Source organism: Lepisosteus platostomus, chromosome 14 (assembly GCF_059453375.1).
Source record: "Lepisosteus platostomus isolate fLepPlt1 chromosome 14, fLepPlt1.hap1, whole genome shotgun sequence".
NCBI lineage: Eukaryota > Metazoa > Chordata > Actinopteri > Semionotiformes > Lepisosteidae > Lepisosteus > Lepisosteus platostomus.
The window spans coordinates 15,127,554-15,148,793 of NC_142624.1; the positions used below are offsets into that span (position 1 = coordinate 15,127,554).

At 37.2% G+C, this 21,240-nt stretch overlaps 1 protein-coding gene across 2 annotated transcripts in view; it reads right to left on the reverse strand.

Annotated features, from left to right (window-relative positions):
* The window catches only part of ndufa10 (NADH:ubiquinone oxidoreductase subunit A10), a 28,598-nt gene that overhangs the window by 2,073 nt on the left and 5,285 nt on the right, over positions 1-21,240 (reverse strand). The window contains exons 5-10 of one of the 2 annotated variants that reach the window (XM_088607195.1): positions 20,630-20,751; positions 18,089-18,168; positions 16,455-16,509; positions 11,064-11,149; positions 7,026-7,134; positions 1,022-1,104 (exon numbers count right to left, since the gene is read on the reverse strand). In XM_088607195.1, the coding sequence (XP_088463321.1) occupies positions 1,063-1,104; positions 7,026-7,134; positions 11,064-11,149; positions 16,455-16,509; positions 18,089-18,168; positions 20,630-20,751 (494 nt within the window). In that variant the 3' untranslated portion in view covers positions 1,022-1,062. The remainder of the gene's footprint in view (positions 1-1,021; positions 1,105-7,025; positions 7,135-11,063; positions 11,150-16,454; positions 16,510-18,088; positions 18,169-20,629; positions 20,752-21,240) is intronic. The other variant, XM_088607194.1, reaches the window with a different exon arrangement.

Genomic DNA, 21,240 nt, shown 5'->3' on the forward strand with positions numbered 1-21,240 from the left:
CATCCATGTATGAATTGCTTTATCCCATACAGGGTTGCAGAGGGCCTGAGCCCATCCTGCTATCCTGGCAAGCAACAGCCAAAAGGCAGGATACACCCTGGACATGACCAGGGGCACCAGTCCATCAAAGGGCACGCACATACACAAACACACACAAATTCACACCTCTTTTCCCTGAGCCATAAATGTACCATGCAGGCTTCTGGTACACCTACATAGCCACGGTAAAGGAGAGTGTCCCACTCCCTACATTCTAGGCCGCCTCAAAAAGTACAACCCCCACCCATCTACTTTGCCAGAGCCATTATCCACTAAGTTGCAGTCAATAAACCACTGTTTAACTTAAGATTTTGTGAGAGGTCTGTGCTTGGATTGAGAGCCACCCTTCATGGCATCACAAAGTGCAGAGTCTTTATGCATATATTTATAATACATCTGCTAATTGTCAAAACTAATGCAGAAAATCTGCCTTACATTTTAAATTTTGCTTACATTTTCAACAGCATTACAAAGGGAATTTCAACATAAAATTAGTTTAAAGGAAAACAGTGCTAACATGTTGCTGTTAAAACACTTAAAATATAAAATCAAATTATGATTTCTAATGGAGTTTCAAATGCACTTTCATTTGTTTTTTTATTTCAGAATAATAATCTGAACTGCCATATCAAATTTAAAGATGGAATCTTAATCTAAGCACAAGTCTAAAGAAAAATGCATTTAAATTACCAGTGAAAAGGCAGTTATATTGAACTCTTAAAAATACAATGAAAAATATAAAAGAAAAATACCAAATATTTTGTGACTAAATCTAACTTTAGAAACACTAATGAATACAATTTTAAAATCTGCCCAAAAGACTTATTAGCTGGGCTATAGTCAAAAAGCACAAAGCATGATGGGCCACTCTCAGGTCAGCAGCTCCAAGATGGATGCACATTTAAACCTTGTCATAAATCCACTGACACAGCCAGAGTGATCCATCAATGAGAAAAATGTAATATAAGAATGTCTACTACACCTGATGATGTCACAACCGATGAATACCTGTGACGATGTCACTTAAATGTTGCTCCATAAGCAGTTACAATACCCTACGAGACCCTGGTAACGAATGACATGACTTTGACCACTATTGACCAAACCGCAGTAGCAAATAAACTTAACCAAACATAAGAAACCAAAAATAACTGCTGGACCAAGAGGTCATATGTAAACCAGAATTCTGCCCAAGACCTCATCAGTGACAAAATACATTTTGTGATAAGATGACCATTGTAATTTCCTGTCACAGAAATAACAGTTTGACATTTGTTTACACCACAGAATAGCAACGAAAAGTCAGCATAGCCGCTACAATATACTGGTGAGAAGACTGTTTCTCACAATTTAACCTCCCTATCATGAACTCACCACCCGATTCTAAAGTCTTGAGATCTAACTTTTATTGTTCCACTAACCAATCCTTCCCTGTTCTTGCTTTTGGCAGAGCCAGATGGATGGACATGGATCCAACTATTTCTTTCTGTTGAATTTTTAAAACTTAAATCAGAAATGCAACTGGTTAAGAGTTCTCAGTTCTGTTGAGATACATTCAATTTTCACATATTTAAATTCAAGTATTAAGGTATTGTTCCAAACAAGTACATGACTGATACAGATTGATTAATAAAAAAAGAATATTTACTAGTATGTGTTATTAGTATCTCCTGTAATTCTGTAGTGACTGATCAACCATTTGTGTATATCGCCACTTTCCATTCCAACTTTCCATTCCGAAGGATGGAGGTTGCACTGTGTAGGTGTACAGCCCACTAGAATAGCCAGTGGTGCAGACAGGCAGACTGACAGGACACAGAAAGGAAAGAAACACAAGAGTGAAAAGAGAATAGTGAAATATTGGCAAGCAGAGCTTCGATAGTCCCTACCAGTCAGGAAGAAAAGACAAGGGGCTAGGATACAAAAGTCTGGAAAGACGTGGGCTCACTGCATCCCAGGCAGGGATGACAAAGGCTGTCAGGACTAAGCACCAGAGACTGCTGATCGAAGTCAGAGAACTTGAGGATTTGGAGTGTTGCTTTCTTGGTTTCGGAGCAGACTGCTATGGTCTTGAGGAAGGGTGTTGCAAATTCTGGAGGACATGCTATCTGCATAGTCTGGGGTGCATTCCAACAGACTGACAGACTGATGAGCTGGACAGGGACGTGCTGGACAGGGAGATCCACAACTGTGCTACACCTGCGAGGCTTCACTGAATGGAGAGGTCTAACCAGCAATGGCCGGGCAGGGAACTTCATCAAAGGCGTAGTGCCTGAGAGCTGGTCAATTCTAAGCGCACACCCTTAACAGAGGGTCTCATCCCGAGCCAAGGCCAGGCAAGTCTCTTAAGAAACATTTCCACAAAGGAAGCGCCTGGGTGCGGTTGATACCCAGTTGCCCTGTGGGCCAAACTAGGGGAGGTGTGTGTTGAAGACGGGTCATGCTCATGCTCGGGTACTCTCTCAGCTGCTGGAGCCATGGCACAACACAGCCATGGGCAGGGCTCATGGTTAAAGCCGGAGAGCACGGGAGTCCAGGAAAGAAAAGAGCCCTGGGGCACTGGAAGGTGGCTGGGAAGTGGAAAGAAAAATTAAAGACAGTGTGACAAAGTGACAAAGGCAACCCTGGAAAGAGGGTGCTAAAAAGAATAAAGTAAGGAAGATCCTTAACATGGTGGACATTGAAGGCTTCCTCAAGAGCCAGGAAGTCAGGAGGGAAGTGGGACCAGCATTCAGGGCGGATTGACAGCACAGGAATCAGACTGCTTTGGTCGAGGGAAACAAAAAAGGGCCATTTATTACTAAATCAAAACACACTGAATACACAAAATGTATACATTGGAAGGTTTGCAATTCAGCAGCTAGTGCGTCTTGTAAAAACTGAGATTGTAACAGAGAGATCGAAGGATGTGGCGATGGCTGAGGACTTAAATGCTCAGTTTCAACTATATAGACCAGTGGTTCTCAAACTTTTTGGACCAAGTACCACCCCTGATCCAGAACCAAGAACCACCTACAAGTCATCTTCTCATAGGAACCCCAGAAATTCTCAATGACCAACATGAGTGCACGTGCGTGCACACTCACATACACATATAATAAATATTCTAATAGTAAACTTTATTTACTATATAGCGCCTTTAAAGGTGGCTTCTCAAAGCACTTTACAGAAAAAAAACAGGAACAACAACGATTAAAAATAAACAATAAAAAAGCACCATTTCAGTGAGAGGGGTGAGCCTGTTTAGTGGAGCAAAGCAGATGTGAATTCATTTTTCGAGCCTTGATACAATTCACAACAGATTCTTAACAGATTTTAAATCGTGAGGCATTTTCTTGATGGCAAAGGTCTCGTGGTGGATGTTGCAATGCATCCATTCATTTCCGGACCAACCTCTCTAATTTGTGCAACTACACTGCTGTGTCGGCTTGTCATTGCTCTAGCACCGTCTGTACAAACTCAGACGCATTTTATCCAGTTGATGCCATTCTCTTCGATAAATTCATTCAGAAGCTGAAATATGTGCTCTCCTGTAGTTCCTGTTGGTAGCGGTTTACAGAACAGAAAGTCCTCATGGGACGTACCCTCAAACTCATATCTAACATAAACAAGCAAATTGGCCAAATTGACTACAGACTCATCTAATTGCAGTGAAAAGCATCTCCTTATCTTAACGCGCTCTTTCAGCGTACATCCAGATGGGTGCTGCACATTGGTGGTGGTGGATGGGAGTCCCCATTACCTGTAAAGCGCTTTGAGTGGAGTGTCCAGAAAAGCGCTATATAAGTGTAAGCAATTATTATTATTAATTACGTTTGATATCATCTGTCATTTCAATAATTCTATGAGTGACTGTCTTTCAGAGGGGGCAGCAGGTCAAGCTGTTTAGCAGCTTTTTCTCCGCACATAATACGCGTCAGCTCTTTTGCCAATGGTAAATAAGGTTCTTCAAAAATAGTGTGGGGCTTACCTGCTTAAGCAATCCGCAAGCTTGGATTTTCCCGTTTCCGTTTCAGGAGTCCGTCTCAGAAGTTAAAAGAAGTTTTTATTCCATGCGCATGGGAGCGAAACACAGAGACGCTCTGTGTATTTTTCTCTAATTAACCTAGAACAGTTCTTAAATATTTTTCTGTTATCTATCACGCTTTCCTGTGCTCACAAGATTACTAGCATTCGCAGCACGCATTTCTATGCTTTTCTGTGTTTACAATATTGGCGGTGTTCCTAAATCACTCACATTCTCCTACCTATTTGCTGGACATAACTTTTTTTAAATACAATTGGTCACTTACGTTCGAAGCACGCATTCCTAAACTATGGTATAGAATTACATAGTAGCTCTTGTGTCCACTCAAGTATTAGCACACACTGTATCGTAGTACGAGTGGTACGTGTACCATAGTTTGAGAACCACTGATATAGACAATCTTGAAACACGACTTAAATTTTGAGTGGATGGGACAAAAACAGGATACTGAATATTAACACACCGAAGTACGTTTGCAGAGAAACACACGTCACATTGTGTTATCAGAAACATATAGGTACTCCCCCTTTTACAGAAGGTTACATTACATAAAACTTATAAAGTAATTTGCATAAGTTGGAATGGTTCATTCTTATTTATAACTGCTATGATGATTATTACAGTACTGTAATAATAAAATAAAATTACACTACCACAGTATTATTACAGTATACAATACAGTATTCTGCTCTCTTGCAAAATGCAGCTGGAACTGTTCTTTAACCTCCTCCTACACACACTCACTTTCTTCCCCCTCTCCCCCTGAAAAAAAGGGAAAAGTAAACTTCTTTTACAGGAAGTAAAAAATGTGGGGTGTTAGAAAATGCTACACCCTCTCTCTGACCAGTACGCACCTATTAATTATGAAATGCAAGAAACCTGTGTGCTTTCAATACTGCAGTTCTGCTACTACATCTCTACTAGCTGACACACTTTTTAAATAATAAAAGGGATTACCCCTATTAAATTTAATAATTTAATATATGTAATAATAAACTTGCTATTGACATCCCTACAATGCTTTTCACAGCAACACTATTAATGGTCAGTTTTATCTTTCCTTAGTTAGGGGGGTCTTTATCTTGCACTTGGAATTTCATATCAGTTAACTCCCATCCCTGCCATAATGTAAAGGTGCCTATGCATGGAATGTCTCGCGTTACAAGAAGTCTTTGTGCAGAAAGAAATCAGTTAACCCCTTTTTCTCATCTTATATCTTTCTTCAAAACACTGAAAATCAGAAACACTGATCTTAAAGAAATAGATGACTGTATAAGCATAAGTACATAGTGAGCAAAAAATAACCAAAATGTTCAATGTAGTATAATAATGCTGAGTGTATTGCTCTGGGGGAGCCTAGTGATCGCAGACTTTGGGTAGTGCCTGCAGGTTGCAATTGCCAGTAATACAGTAGGGCTGGGCAGTGGTCCAGCTATGGGCAGCAGAAATCTGGTTTGTGTGTGCTGGAGAAAAAACAGAGGTTATGTGACCTAGATAACCATATGAATGGCGAGCGATAAAAACAATGTCGCAAAACGTTACATGAATTCATGGATATTGTTTTTAAAATAGTCAATTACTTTAAAAATAATGCCCTGAATTCCAAGTTTTACTATTTATACATGAAAAAAAAAACAGGTGGAGAGTCCCTTTGGTAAGCATTGTACTGATATTGAATTTTGCCTTAGGAATAAACAGAAATGTCTTTCCTGGAGTATTTGAGTATAAATTTATAAATTCACATTATATTTTCAAGATTTAAAACAACATTCCAAACATGTTTAAAAAAGTTTGGTTCAAGACAGTAAAAGAATATTTACTTGTCTTTTAGGATAGGAATGTGATTAAGTACAGTATACCCTTGATTTACATAACTAATAGGGTAAGGGGTGTCTGGTATTGCGTTAAATGTACCAATTAGATATTTTTTTCTCGCATAAACGTTTTTTGGGGGATCGAAATATGTCAGAAGTAAATCTGAAGTATGTGGTGGATAAGACTAATAGAATCATTTAGAACCCTCAGTTTCTGTGACTTGAGGACAACTATGGGATCTGTATAAGTCGTCAACATTTGCACACAGTAAGGCCAAAATCATGTCCTTGCTGATCTTATGCCCTAACGTAGACATCTCATGCTTGTATCCTTGGGTATTTTCAGAGAGAACCAAGCCTGAAGAGAGCAATCTTGTCTGGTAGTATGTAAAAACTAGGTAATTACAGTCAAACCCAACAGGAAAGATGCAAATACAATAATAAAGAACAATGCTCCTATACCAATATAGCCACCTGACTGTCAACTGTAATTTGTGCTACTGTATTTACACTTTGTTACTGATTAATATTAATAATAAGGTATTATCCCTGGCATAATACTTACCAATAATAAAGAAACCTAAATGCCACACTGCTTTACTATAATATATTGCAACAGATATTTGCTAATGTATCACATTTTGAAGATTACTGAAGACACAAATCTTTATACATTATTTCCTTGCTGCATGTGTTCCATAACAACATTAGTTTTCTATAGTATTTCATTAAAATTGAATGCTTTTGGAAGCCTTCAAATTCCTTACAGTTTTCTTTTTTTTTGTTCTCATGTTGCTTAATAAACATCTTGATGGGATTCTTGGATCATAAGGCTATTAGCAGTGAGCCAGATAGCCTCCTCTTTTTTGTCACCCCTCTAGTATTTCTAATAACCATAACTGATCTTTTGTTTTTAGAAGCTAACTATATCTCCCTAGAAAGCTCCATTCAGACAAAAAACAATTTCTGACAATTTCAAAGAAAAATGGCAACTGGAATTGAATTGATCTTAAATGTAATTTACATTTTCTAGATTAAGTAGAAAAGGAAAAAATGATTAAGATACTGAAATAAATCGGGTAAAAAATAACAGACTGAATAAATTAAATGAATTTAGGCAGTATCAAAACTTTTTTTTCCCTTACCGATCTGTAAGCATAATAGATTTCATCATATTCATGTCCTCCAATGGTCACTTCTGGCAGGTACCTGGGGATGATGGTAAGGTCTGCAACTTTTTGTTTGTCTTCAACCCTTAATGAGAACAGCAGATGATAGAAATAAATAAAGCCGCAATAGCAATAAACAAGTGCCAGCGCCAACATACAATTTTTAACCTTTAGCAGATGCACATGCCATGGTGATGGTGCTGGCTCTTGATGGACTGGTATGCAAACCAAATGACAGACAAGCAAAGCATTGTTTTAAAATTCCAAAAGCTTGTTCAATGTGGCTTCTTGTGTTTTTATGACTCCTGTTATCACGCAGCTCTTGTAATGTTGTAGGATTGTGCACAGGTGTCAGAAGATACCTTCCTAAAGGATAACTACGGTCACCAACGAGAACTCCACAATACAATCCTTCCTCAAAATTTGATTTCAGATGACTGCTGTCAAAAATTCGGGCATCATGTGTACTGCCAGCCCATCTTGCTACCACGTTGAGAAATCTCAGGTAACATACAGATGCAGCCATTCAAAATGCACAGTAAAACCTCATACTGCACAAAATTATCTACAGTTTAGCTCGTTATACCGCAGTACATGATTGGCTAGCCAAAATGACCGACAGGCGCCACTCGTGGTGCATTGGTTGTTAGTGAAACGATTGCTTTTTAATCTCTTATTGAGAGATGCATGTTTAAATCCGTTTAATATTGAATATTAATAAGGAATTTTACAACAAAAGGGAAATTTTAGTAGCTGAGCATAAAAAGAAGAGTATAACATGTCTTAAGGTCATAAACTATATTAATTTAGGAATATAAACATATTATGTAAACTGTATGTGGCTGGTATTGGTAGTTTAAAAAATATACACCAGTATTCCACTTTCTTCATAAACATTTTAAGCATCATAGTCTTTCATTCTGTTGCATACTGTGGTTATTTTGGAAAAGTTTTTACATGCTCCTTCTGACCATATTAAGTTTATATACTTCATAAAAAGTTATAATGTTTAACCTTTCCTTTGAATACTTTCGATCGTTATCACAGTAACAGAAACGCGTTATTTTTTTAGCATTTGATTGATAGGGAATATAATATGGAATCACGTATCTAAAGAAATAATAACAATATAATTGGTAGTACACTATCTTTGTAAACATCTGCATCAATTTGACTCATTCACCTGCGATTACTTGGAAACTTTTTGCCCGCCCTTTTCGGCTATAGCTTAAATTATCAATATCACAACACGTTCAGTGATTTATTAATAACAACTAATAATTTCAAACTGCTTGTATTTTAAAAATGTATTTCGTTCGGGGTGATTTGTCACCGTTATCCCAAACTTCAATTTATGAAATGTCTATTTTTGAGACAGGATGTTCCAGACCTCTGTTTAATTTCTGAAACTCCCTCTGTTTTCCATGTTTTAACCTTTTCTATGAATACTTGTGCTCATTATCGCATTAAAAAACCACATACCTTTTAGAATCCACTAAATAGGGAATATATGGAAACGCTTATCTAAAGAAATTAATAACCATTTAATTTAAGGATCTAAATACATGTATTTATATAGCTGTTAGTACTACTGTAACCCACTTTCTTTGTAAACATGTTTTATTTTTAATTTTAATCAATAATTAGTATTAAAATTCACAGTGAAGACCATTTTTTGGTAACTTGGTGATGTGCAAATATTAGTTTATTGCATATAAATGTCCCTTGATCCGATGAGTACAAATGCTGTTATACATTTTCATTAATCTATACATACTACACCACAATATCCAAGGAAAAAATATTCTAGGAATTTATAGAAAATTAAAAATGAAATTGCTTAGTTGGATAAGTGTCCACTAATAGCGATCCTAAATTAGCTCAGGTGTAACCAATCACCTTCAAAATCACACCAAGATATCTGGCATACACTTGTATTAAGTGACTTGCGTGATTTTGGAATAAAAGAGTTATAAGTCAAAGACTTAACCTTGAGTACCAAGGAACTTTCAAAAGAACTCTGGAAATAACTATGAAAAGGTACAAATCAGGCAATGGGTATAAAAATACAAAGGTCTTGAACAGCTCTTAGAGTAAAGTCAATATGATTATTAAGAAATGGAAGGTGTATGTAGGATGACGAGGAGGAATACATTACTGAAAATAACAGCAGACATGCATTTAAGGGACAGTGCAGTCTCAATAATTATTGTGGACTGACAAAACTAAACTGGTACTTTTTGGCCAAAATGCAAAGCATTACATCACACAAAGAACACCGCCACTACTCTAAAGCACATGGCTCCAGGTCCCTCACTGCAGCTGAGAAGAACTTGCACTTAATAAAAAAAACTCTTGCTAAGAGAGATAACACGCGAAATTTATAGAAACTGTACATTTTCAAGTACAGGTTCTCATGGAGCAGTACTGCATGCAGTACAGTATTGTCAAAAGTTTTGATAGAACAACTATGCATATCAAGTGAGATATGTACACTGTATATTTCTAATTAATTCTAAATTAGGCAGCAAGTGATGCAGTGGTTGGCATTCCTGCCTTGCAGCACTAGGGCCTTGGTTTCAATTCTAAACCTGGGGTGTTATCTGCACGGAATCTGTATGTTCTCCCCATGTACATGTGGGTTTCTTCAGGGTGCTCTAGTTTCCTCTCACGGATAAACCAGAAAAAACATGGATGGATGGATATTTCTCTTTAACTTGTCATTGTAAAGAAACTTTTAGAAACTTGAATTTTCCATTCTGGTTTATAAACAGAGCTTTAAAAGCATGCATCTATTTGAATTAACAATAGCCTTTTTCTCCTTCCTCTCTCTAAAAGTGTAAGGATTTTTTTCTCCTTGTGTCATACTGTCATAGTAACTGCAACTAAAATATTTCAAACCATTTGGGCAGCTGTTCTATTTGTCTAACACCCTAAACAACCTCTTAACCCATCTACCTAATTAACAATGAAAGAAAAGCATAACATGTTTTATGTTGTGATTTATGAAGGAGCCCTGTTGATCTTATTGCACTTATGTATTTTTTTTTTAATTCTCAAGGCCTTGTCAAAGAAATGACAAAACAAGCAGAGCTTTTGCCAGCAAAACACTGGCTTGCTGATCATTTTTCACATAATTGCATGTATATTAAACAATATGATTGTTCTTTTTTCACAAAACAATTGCAACAATAAATAAAAATAAATATACTATTTTGTTTTCACAATAACAGCAGTAATGGCTTTTAAAGCACCTCTAAGTAAAACTTGTAATGGAAAGTTACTGAGAAAAGGTGTTTTATCCTAAAAATGTTGTTTACGGACAGAAGCTGCAGAAGCAGCTGGATACTTAGAACAAAGTGTGATAAATCCAACTCGTCAAGGGCACGGGTTGTTTTAATAATGTTTATCTCTGCTGCTTGAAGAAGGGAGTATGAAAAACTATCTGAATAACTGCTCTTCTTTGCTAAAAGCAAAAACCTATAAGTAATGGAAAATTACTGCTTTGCCTGTCCTTGAAGATATAAAACAAGGGCTCTCCCTGCTTGCTTTTGAATCAGCTTTCACTTCTCTGCACAGACGGGTGATGGCTTTTTCCAATATTACAATATGAATAAAGACCTTACTGAGTGAATGAGAATACCTCTCCTGCCTCTTCTTCAATAAAATTCCCCGACAAACTCTATATGAATTACCTTCAAACAAAACAGTTTTTAAAATCTTAATTCCAGTTAAACTATTTGAAATTACTTGACATGACAATACAGATTAACAACTGACTTACTTGACATATTACCAGATGAATAATGCTGTAAACTGATTAAGTCCTGTCCACGTTGGGACAAAAAAAATACCAGATAGACATCTCACAAAAGAACAATATACTGGAAAAAGTGGAGTTGAAAGCAAAAGACAAAGCTAATTAAATTAATTCCGTGAAATGAATGGAAGGTACGAGATCTAAGAAATTAGATATTATATATAAAATGAACACCTGGTTTCTAAAATACTCACAACATTCTGAGGTAATGGAAAGTGACATCATCCTGTTCCAACCAGGGCCCCTTTTCAAACTTCAGATACTCAATGTCTTCTACCACCTTTGAATTTAAAGAACATAGGAAAAAGAAGTAGAAATACAAGTATGTGAAAATATAAAGTAAGAACTATGATTTCATCTAAAAATCAATTTCAGAAACCTGCATTGGGTTGCTGAGAACAAATGAAGTGTAACTAACAATACAGAGTAACAAACTTCTCACACAAAGTCCTTCATCCTTATGGCAATACAACGTAACAATTGACAAGTACAAAAATTAGATTGTTTTAGTCAAATCCCTTAATATTTTGGAATCATTTTTTGGTGTTAAACTAAGTCTAATACCAATACATCAATAATTGATCACTGGCAACAAAAGTGGGAAAGTATTCATTTTGCTTTTAACTACAGTGACTTTTGTACCCATTTATACAGATGGAGCACTCTAACTTCCTTGAGAATAAAACAGTAATAATATGAAATCACAAGTTTCCAGTTCTATGTTCATATATCAAGTGCAGTCATGCTTGAAAGTTTGTGAACCCTTCAAGGTGATCATTATTTTAGATATTATAGAGATATTATATGAACTTGAACTCTTAATGAATATATAGAATTAATATCCTAAATAAAGACTTCCCACACATAAAAATGGATTTGAACTCATAGATTATTAGACTGTGATCTTTCACAAATCACCAGATATGCTTGTGTGCAAAAGTAAATGAACCCTTTTCAGTCAATAACTTGTGGCACCTCCTGTAGCAGGAATAACTTCACACAGCCACTTCCTATAACCAATTGTCAGTCTCTGATATCTTGCTGGAGTGATTTTTTCTACACTCATCTTTACAAAACTCTACCACCTCTGTGAGGTTTGAAGAATGTCTTGCATCTTCAGGTCCTGCCACAGCATTTCAATAGGATTCATGTCAGGGCTTTGGCTTGGCCATTCCAGGACACGGAACCTCTTCTTCCTAAGCCATTCTTTAGTGACCTTACTTGAATGTTTAGGATCGTTGTCTTGTTGTAACACCCAATTTGTGCCCACCTTGAGTTTTCAACTGACGGCCTGATATTCTTCTCTGCTATCCTCCTGGGAGGATTTTCTATTCACCGTCGGGACAGAACAATGGATTAGTGTAAGAGCAAAGGCAGCGGGGTATGCTTCATGGTAAACATTTCCTGGTGCACAGACGTGGAGATTATTTCAACATCATGCTCTACACATCTTGACAATAAAATGTCGCCCTTTCTATCTCCTGAGGGAGTGTACATCGGCAGTTCTCACAGTGGTGTATATTCCGTCGCAGGCAAATTTCACAAGGGCACTGGATGAATTACACTGTCTCCTTAACAGACACGAGAATACACATCCTGAAGGGGCATTCATCATAGCGGGTGATTTCAATGGTGTGAACTTTGCAAACACGTTGGACAATGTTTACACTCCCTTCTGGGATGGTTACAAAGCCCTCCCCTGACCTCCTTTTGGCAAATCCTATCACTCCTCCTTTCTGCTACTTCACGTTTACAAGCAGAAGTTTAAACAGGAGAGGCCAGTGTTAAGAACCATTCAACATTGGTCAGATGAATCGGATTTGATACTAAGTCACTGTTTTGCTACCACTAACTGGCAGATCTTCCGCGAGCCTAACAGAAATATCAATATGTATGCAGATAATGTTACCGGCTACATCAGTAAATGCATTGAAGACATGGTTCCCAGGATTACTGTTCGCACATACCCAATCGGAAACCATGGGTAAATGGCGAGATACATACCAAACATAAAGCTAGGAGGGCTGCTTTCAATTCTGGCGATATGGATAAATACAAAAAATCCAGAAACGACCTCAGGAAAGCCATCAAAATAGCTAAATGCTATAGAGTTAATTTAGAGTCATATTATCATGACTGCAACACACGGAACACGTGGAGTGGTATAAGCACCATTACACCACTACAAAATGCAACCCAGCTATATCACACAACAGTCTGCCTCTCTTCCTGATGAGCTAAATTCATTCTATGCTCAGTTGGAGGTGCAGATCAAACCAGGATTCCAGAAATCCAAGATGAAAACTCACTGATCATTTACAGAGCGGATGTGTTTAAAGTTTTTAAAAAGACCAATCCACACAAGGCTCCTGGTCCTGATGCTATCCCTGGCCGTGTTCTGAAGGCATGTGCAGACCAGTTGGCAGATGTCTTCTCGGACATATTCAATCTTTCTCTAGCTCAGTCTATAGTTCCTTCCTGCTTTAAGAAAGCCACTATCGTCCTTGTCCCTAAGAAACCCAGAGTCAGTTGCCTGAATGACTACCACCCTGTTGCACTCACATCAGTTATCATGAAGTGCTTCGACCGGTTGGTGAAAGTATACATCACCTCATCACTGCCTGACACCCTAGACACACTGCAATTTGCATATCGCCAGAACAGGTCAACAGAGGATGCTATTGCCACTACCCTCTCCCACCTGTATAATAAACCTGTACATATGTGAGAATGCTGTTTGTTGATTAAAGCTCAGCATTAAATACTGTAATACCATAGTGCCCTCAAAGCTTGTCATCAAGCTCCAGGACCTGGGACTGAATACCTCCCTTTGTAATTGGATCCTTTACTTCTTGACGGAAGTTCTGCAAGTGGTGAGGAACAGCTTCTACCTCCAGACAATAAGACTGCTAAATAGCCAAGCTGCATTTCCTTCAGCAAATCACCCGTAATGGCTACATGGACATACAGTTTTCATTGTATTTGGCATACTGCACTACTTGGACATAATGTATTGCATGCACCCTGGACACATCGCAGCTCTATTTATATTGAGCTCTGTCTGGCTTTATTTTATTCAATTTCTATTGCACTATTATGCATTATTATGTAACATTAGTTTGTCATTTTAATTTTGTGATTTCTGTCCAGAGTCAGGCTTGTCTGTGTGGTCTCTGGCAATCTTTGTTCTTTTTTTGTTAGTTTTTTTTGACAGAAGACGCTTCGTCCTGGTGACTCTTCCATAGATGGCATTTCTGTTCTGGGTTTTGATTGTTGATTTATGCACCACTACTCCAAAGGCAGCTAGGGAGGCTTGTAGATCCCTGGATGTTATTTTAGGATTACCTTTTACCTCTTTTATTATTCTCCTTGTGGCCCTGGGTGAAATTTTAGGAGGACGGCCACTTCTTTGTAGGGTTGCCATTGTTTTAAATGCCCTCCACTTGTATACTATTTGCCTAACAGTGGATTTATGGAGTCTGAATCTTTCTGAAATGGCTCCATAACCTTGTCCAGATTTAATGAGCATCCACTACTTTTTTCCTCAGTTCTGCTGATGTTTCCTTTGTTCAAGGCTTGATGTTACATTCGTAGAAAGAGTAACTGACCTGCTTTCTTGCAATTATTTATTTTTTCTCCTCCCTAACAGATCAATTTCATTGGTGATCTTGGTTAATTGGTTAACACTGTCATTGACCCACCTGATCCTGCTTTACCTTGATGTAAGTCATAGTCACTTATTTTTGCACCTGCACAATTTCTGTATACTGTGTGTATTATTTTTCTGCATGGACATTTTCTTTCAGAACACTCAAATTGGTGAATAATTATACTATATTTCAAATAGAAAGTGACAAATTCTGATTAAATATGCATTTTGTGGTTAAAAAACCCAAACTATCTCAAATTATGCAATGGGTTCACAAACTTTCAAGCATGACTATTTGTTAATTTATAGCCTGAAATTAAAAAGTATTACATATTTTATCTATACATATTACCCTACAAGCTACAAGTAAAAAACACATTCTAAATATCTAAAATGTAAAAAAGAAAAAGAAAAAATGTTTTAAAAAAGAAATAGCTTGGTAAGGTAAATGTTGACCTCTTAAATTAGCTAAGATGTAACCAAGCCCCTTACTATATCAGGCCATCCCTCAAACTTTAGCACTTTTTGAGCAAGCTACAATTGGCAACTTTGAAAGAGCTACAGGTCTTTATGTCCTGGTCAAAGTGTGTATGACAATAATACCCCAAGCGCTCCACAAATATACCCTGTATGGCAGGCTGGTAAGAAGGAAGCCATTACTGAAGAAATTGGCAACAAAGGAAATTTGATAATGCAAACATATAGAAAAACATTTAATGACCTAACAAAACTAAAATAGAACCTTTTGTCCTAAGTAAAACATACTGCATGCAGTGCAAACATAACACAGCACATCACCATCCCTCCTCTATGAAACATGGTAATGACATCATGATATGGGGATGTTTCCCATCAACAGGAAAGGAGGCACTTGCCACAACAGAAGGGAAAATGATTTTGGAGCAAAGTACAAAAAAGTCCTTGAGGAACAACCAGCTGCCCTCTGCAAGAAAACTGAAACTGAGGTGGACGTTCATCTTTTATCTTGACAACAAGAGGCACACTGCCAAAGCTATAGGATCAAAACAGTCCTTAAGTGGCCTTATCAAGGCCCTAACATAAATCAAATAAAGAACTTGTGGCATGACTTGAAGATTTCTATTAACACTACACAAGGATCTTATCAGGGATTCAACAGAGTCTTAAAGGAGAATGCTCAAATATTGCCAAAATAGGTGTGCAAAGTTGGTAGAGACCTATTGCAACTCACAGCTGTATTTTTTGCCAAAGAGCTTCCACTAAGTATTGATTCTGTTTAATAGCATTTTGATATTTAGTTTCACATTTTAATATGTATTTTCCTCTATTAAACACTGTTCTCCTTAATGCGGAGTATGGACTGTAGATAAAAAGGAAAAAACATTTAAATAATAATAATAATAAATAATTGCTTACACTTATATAGCACTTTTCTGGACACTCCACTCAAAGCGCTTTACAGGTAATGGGAACTCCCCTCCACCACCACCAATGTGCAGCATCCACCTGGATGATGCGACGGCAGCCATAGTGCGCCAGAACGCTCACCACACATCAGGTATCAGTGGGGAAGAGAGCAGAGTAATGAAGCCAATTCATAGATGGGGATTATTAGGAGGCCATGATTGGTAAGGGCCAATGGGGAATTTGGCCAGGACGCCGGGGTTACACCCCTACTCTTTTCGAGAAACGCCCTGGGATTTTTAATGACCACAGAGAGTCAGGACCTCGGTTTTACGTCTCATCCGAAGGACAGTGCCTGTTTACAGTATAGTGTCCCCGTCACTATACTGGGGCATTAGGACCCACATGGACCACAGGGTGAGCACCCCCTGCTGGTCCCACTAACACCTCTTCCAGCAGCAACCTTAGTTTTCCCTAAATGAACTGAGAAAACAAAATGTGAAAAAAGTTCAAGGGGGTTTACTCTTTCTAAAGGCACTGTATCTGCCCTTACCTTCTCAATATCCTGCACTTGAGTTGTATCATATACCAACACCTCAGAGGTCTCACTGGAACACAAATGAAAAGTATTATACATTATATTAACAATTCCAGATGATGATTTTAGAACTGAAGGAATGAGGGTGAAGGATAGTACCAATGATCAACTTTGAAATCATTGTACGAGACTAGGCAAGTAATACTAAAAGACATTTATCCTAAAATTTCAGTATTTTGTTATGAATTTAGAGGGTAATGTTCGTGATATGTAAACATATGTTTAGCACATGAAACTTTCAGGCAGTAGACAAAAAAATTAAAACACCAATGCAGTCACTCAATTGGAGTGCTGGTCCACTATGTGCTGACATGATAAAGTCAGTCAATGCACACCTGCTTGATAAGAGGTGGAAAACTACTGAGGCATTGTTCCAAAATACCCCAAAAATGCTCAACTGGGCTCTGCTCTGGTGACAGCGAAAGCTGTAACATATTGTTAAGAGGGTCACGCTCATCAAACCATTGGGTAGGCACATGTGCTCTGTGGATGGGGCTATTATTATCCATGAAAAAGTCTGTCTTGGCAGGAAAGAAACACTGCAACACAGGGTGAAGGTAACAGTCAGAGACACAGTCAAATGGACAGCGCAATTATGTAGCGATTAGCACTGACCTTGCCATATAAAAGAATGAATGCACCCAAACCATACTAGGAAAATGCACCCCACAATATTAAGGAACCACTAGAACACTTGACTTGACCCAAAGCACAGCAGGATGGCACCACAAGTGCACTGGCCCCATTTGTCAAGAACACAGTGAAGGATGAATCATCTGACAATATTGCATTTCTCCACTGCTTAGAGGTCCCCTGTGTTCTTTGCACCACTGGATTCTCAAATCTGCATTACTAGGTTTGATAAGTGGTTTGTACACTGCAGTCTGACTATGGTACAGTATCTTCTTCTGAAGTTTCAGCAGAGCGTCTTTGATTAAATTGGGTTGAAATTTGCATTAAACTTATCTGCAGTTACTCATCTATTTTGCCTTGCTTTTCAAATCAATGTACGGTTATTACAACCCTAGATTATGCACTTAAGTCAAATATAGCCCTTTGCTGATGTCTTTCCCTCAGAATTCCACCTTGACACTGTTGTTCATGAAATATTAGCAAGCTGAGCAGTCATGTTCACCAAAGCACCTACCAACTGTGCTCCAACAATCGCCTTTTTGATTCACTAAAGTCCTCATGCTAGCCAAAATTATAGGAAATCAGGTCTGTTCAGCATTTCTATATATATTCCTTATCCGCTGGGATATCATTTGCTTAATTTACACTTGAGCCACACCTGTGAGGAAGGCCTTACTTTCAATATACTAAGTATCTACTACCAGTATTTTGAATATTTCACTCCTACATACATCTGTTGCATACATTACATGAAATACAGTTTATTTTATCATATTCAATGCTATTCTTTCAATGCACATTTAAGTAATTACATACAAAAGGAATACAAAAGGTTATCTCTAGTGTTGGCAAATGAGAGCATATCAGCCCTGGGGGGGGGAAATCAAGCTGAAACCAAAGCAATATGGTCCATGGTCTTTTTCCCCATGTCTACTGACAGCTCTGCATGCACTTACCTGATTTGTGGAAGGAAAGTCTTTTTGTATGCAACCTCTATGTTCTTCAGATATTCAAGTGGCACATTCTGAAAATATTGCTACAGTGAAGAAAGAAAAATGGATCAAAACTGTTACACGTCACATGAGGTTAGATCTACTGTTAGAGCTTGGTGAGGACTAGGTGAAGGTCAGATATGTCTTAATATGTAAAACCTTAAGAGGGTGTACTTTTTTTTTCACGTCACTATATTTGTTCCCAAAGAAAGGAAATGCAGTAGCTGAGCAAGGATACACAACTTTGATGCGTATGCATGTTGGACAAATACTGCACAAGAAAATCTGCTAGCAACCCAAGCTATGTAAGACTGCTGCGCAATCATTTTTACTCTACACCTGTGACTAGTTCCAATATGCCTGAGTCATGTTATAGCCAACACGCACCCATGTTATAAAAAAGTGTTCCCTAATAAAACAATCACTTTATTAATTGTTCTATAGAAATGTGTTACAGCAGACATGACTGTATTCATTGAAAATGAATTATCAAATGTACATTTAGTAGAATGTAGCATAGGATTCTCAATGGCCCAAAATACTGAAACTTAAAGAGAAGTAACTTCCTGAGGTGTTGACAGACAACAAGTGTTCTTCTTTGATTTGGTATCCAGTAAAAAGACTCACAAGGTCACAGAAAATATGGTATACCCATACCCATTTCATAATCATAAATTTCTTACAGGGAAGTCTCCTTTCTCTTTTCACATTGACACATGAAAGGAATTTACATTGTAACATACTTTCAATGAAGACAGTCTTCATCTGTTCCTGGACAGGCAATCACAATATTAACTTTAAGCTAATAACAGATTTAAATTTGCTATGTAAATCTATTCTCTGTGGGGTGTGAATTTATTTTTGTAAAGTATTTTTTCTCTGTAAAAATATTATTCTTTAAGAATACTTTCCCATATAACCATCAATTTAAGACTACCAAAGTGTCAACTATATAATGATGAAAAACATACCTTAAAAGAAATGACTGAATACATTTGCATCATCTCAATAGACCTTTCCCTGAAAAAAACACCTAACCTTATATTTCAGTCCTCCAGCACCAAGTGGAGCGGCTTACTCCATAGTGTCTGGCAACACCGGCACATGACATGCCAGCCTGCAGTATACCAATCGAAATCAAAAGTACCTAAGCTATAACTATAGTATTCTCATCCCAGAAAATGTTGCATTTCTTTTTTCCCATCAGTATATTGTGATTGTGCTAGATATGTCTATTGTTTGACTACAGTAAGGATATTTTGTTTATTTTTTATCTGGAATCACCAACTATAAATATGCACAATATACATTTTTAACTTAATCAATTATTAAATTTCCTCTGCCTGACATGACTATCCATACAGTCTAGTTTAAACACAAAGGTTTCACAAACTTAAGAACTGATTCTGCTAGAATGTTAGAATTTTTAGGCTGTACGTTTTTCTTCAGAAAAGATACTCGTGCTCCTGACAATGCAGCATGTAAAACACTTCCCTAAATGCTCTGCATAAGGGAATTGTTTAGAAAAGAAAGTACCAAATTGTAACAATTTATAGACTTAACATGTTACATACATTTAAAACAAATCTTGAACTTTACACTTTCAGTTCTTATGGTTATTGACTTATGTAGTCACAAAATAGTTTCCACTTGTTTTTTTATACAGACAGAATTCTTTCAGCCAGGTTTTGACTATATTTTGCACAAGCATAGAATTAATTAAATTTTATATAGAAAAATTGTACTTTTTGGCAATACTAGAGTCATAGCTTTTCTGCTTCCGCTACGTATTTTCCCATGGAATGACAGAAAAGTTACCATTCTCCTCTACATGCCTTATGGAATGAAACGTACTTCACTGGAAATACTTAGACTGCATATTTCAGTAACAGCATAAAAGCACACACTTAAAACAGGAATTGGCAGCTCTATACTACAAGCCAGAGAAGGCACTTATAGCAAGAAGTACGGATGATAACACACTGAATTGGGACTGCCTGATATCTACAAAAAAAGTCTTTATGTTAACCCAACAACAAACAGTGGTTTTAGGATAGGAGATGAATAATGAATCAGTGCCATACAATTAATTAGATGGATTTAATGCCAAACAATTGTCGTTTTGTCCAGTTTCTTTAAATTTAGTACCTCAGAAAAAAACTAGAGAGCTTAACAGGCCCCAGAACTAGCAATAGTTGAAAGTATTCTCAGAAATGCTGAGACATGTTGATTGTAGAGTACACTAAACCTAACAAAATGTAAACTCTTAAGAACAGCCCAAATGCTTCAGGTTCTTCAACCCATAAAATTGTTCAATGGGCAGGTAAAAAAACAAGATCTTAGGATGAGATAATAGTCTCAATTCTAATTAAGAGTATTAAACAATCACATTTTTATGTGATTTGTATGCGATTTTATGTTTTTTAAACTACATTAAACAAAAAGTGTAGCAGGAAAATTTAATTGTTTTAATTGTTAATATGTTTAACAGCAAAAGTTTCCAACCTTGCCTGATTGCTTGAGCTTTTTCTGCACCTCTTCAGGAGATACATCAATATAAATAACCAGGTGAGGGGGCAGGAATTCACAGATGCTGATGCCCTTGATCTCATTATAGTGCTCCACACCTACAAAGATTAGTAAAGAACATTATTCACATATAGATGAGCAATTAGCAATCAAGAATAGGCACATTTAAAATTAATAAATTACAAAGTAAGAACTTTTTAAAAAGAGGTGCAAAGATATAAACGGCTGTCTAGATTAGTTTGGTTTTAAAAATGTTTGTTCATAAAGGTTTTTTTTTATTTCTATTTTTAATTAAGACCAGGGTTAATGTGATGAAAAAAAATAATCTATAGTAAACTCCCACAGCATAACATAAAAAATGCATTAAAAAATTGACCAAAAATCCCCAGCACCAAAGTTTCAATACAACATAGTTGATCCCTGAAATGGCTTCACAAAATTTAGAAATGCATATCTGTTCTCTATGAACACCATTCCCAGGCAGCATTGTGATGCCCCCAGCATCTGTCTACACATTCGCTTCCATTTTGCTTCATACTGTTCAAACTGTTCTTGCTGTGCTGATAATTGTGTGTTTTTCTACAATC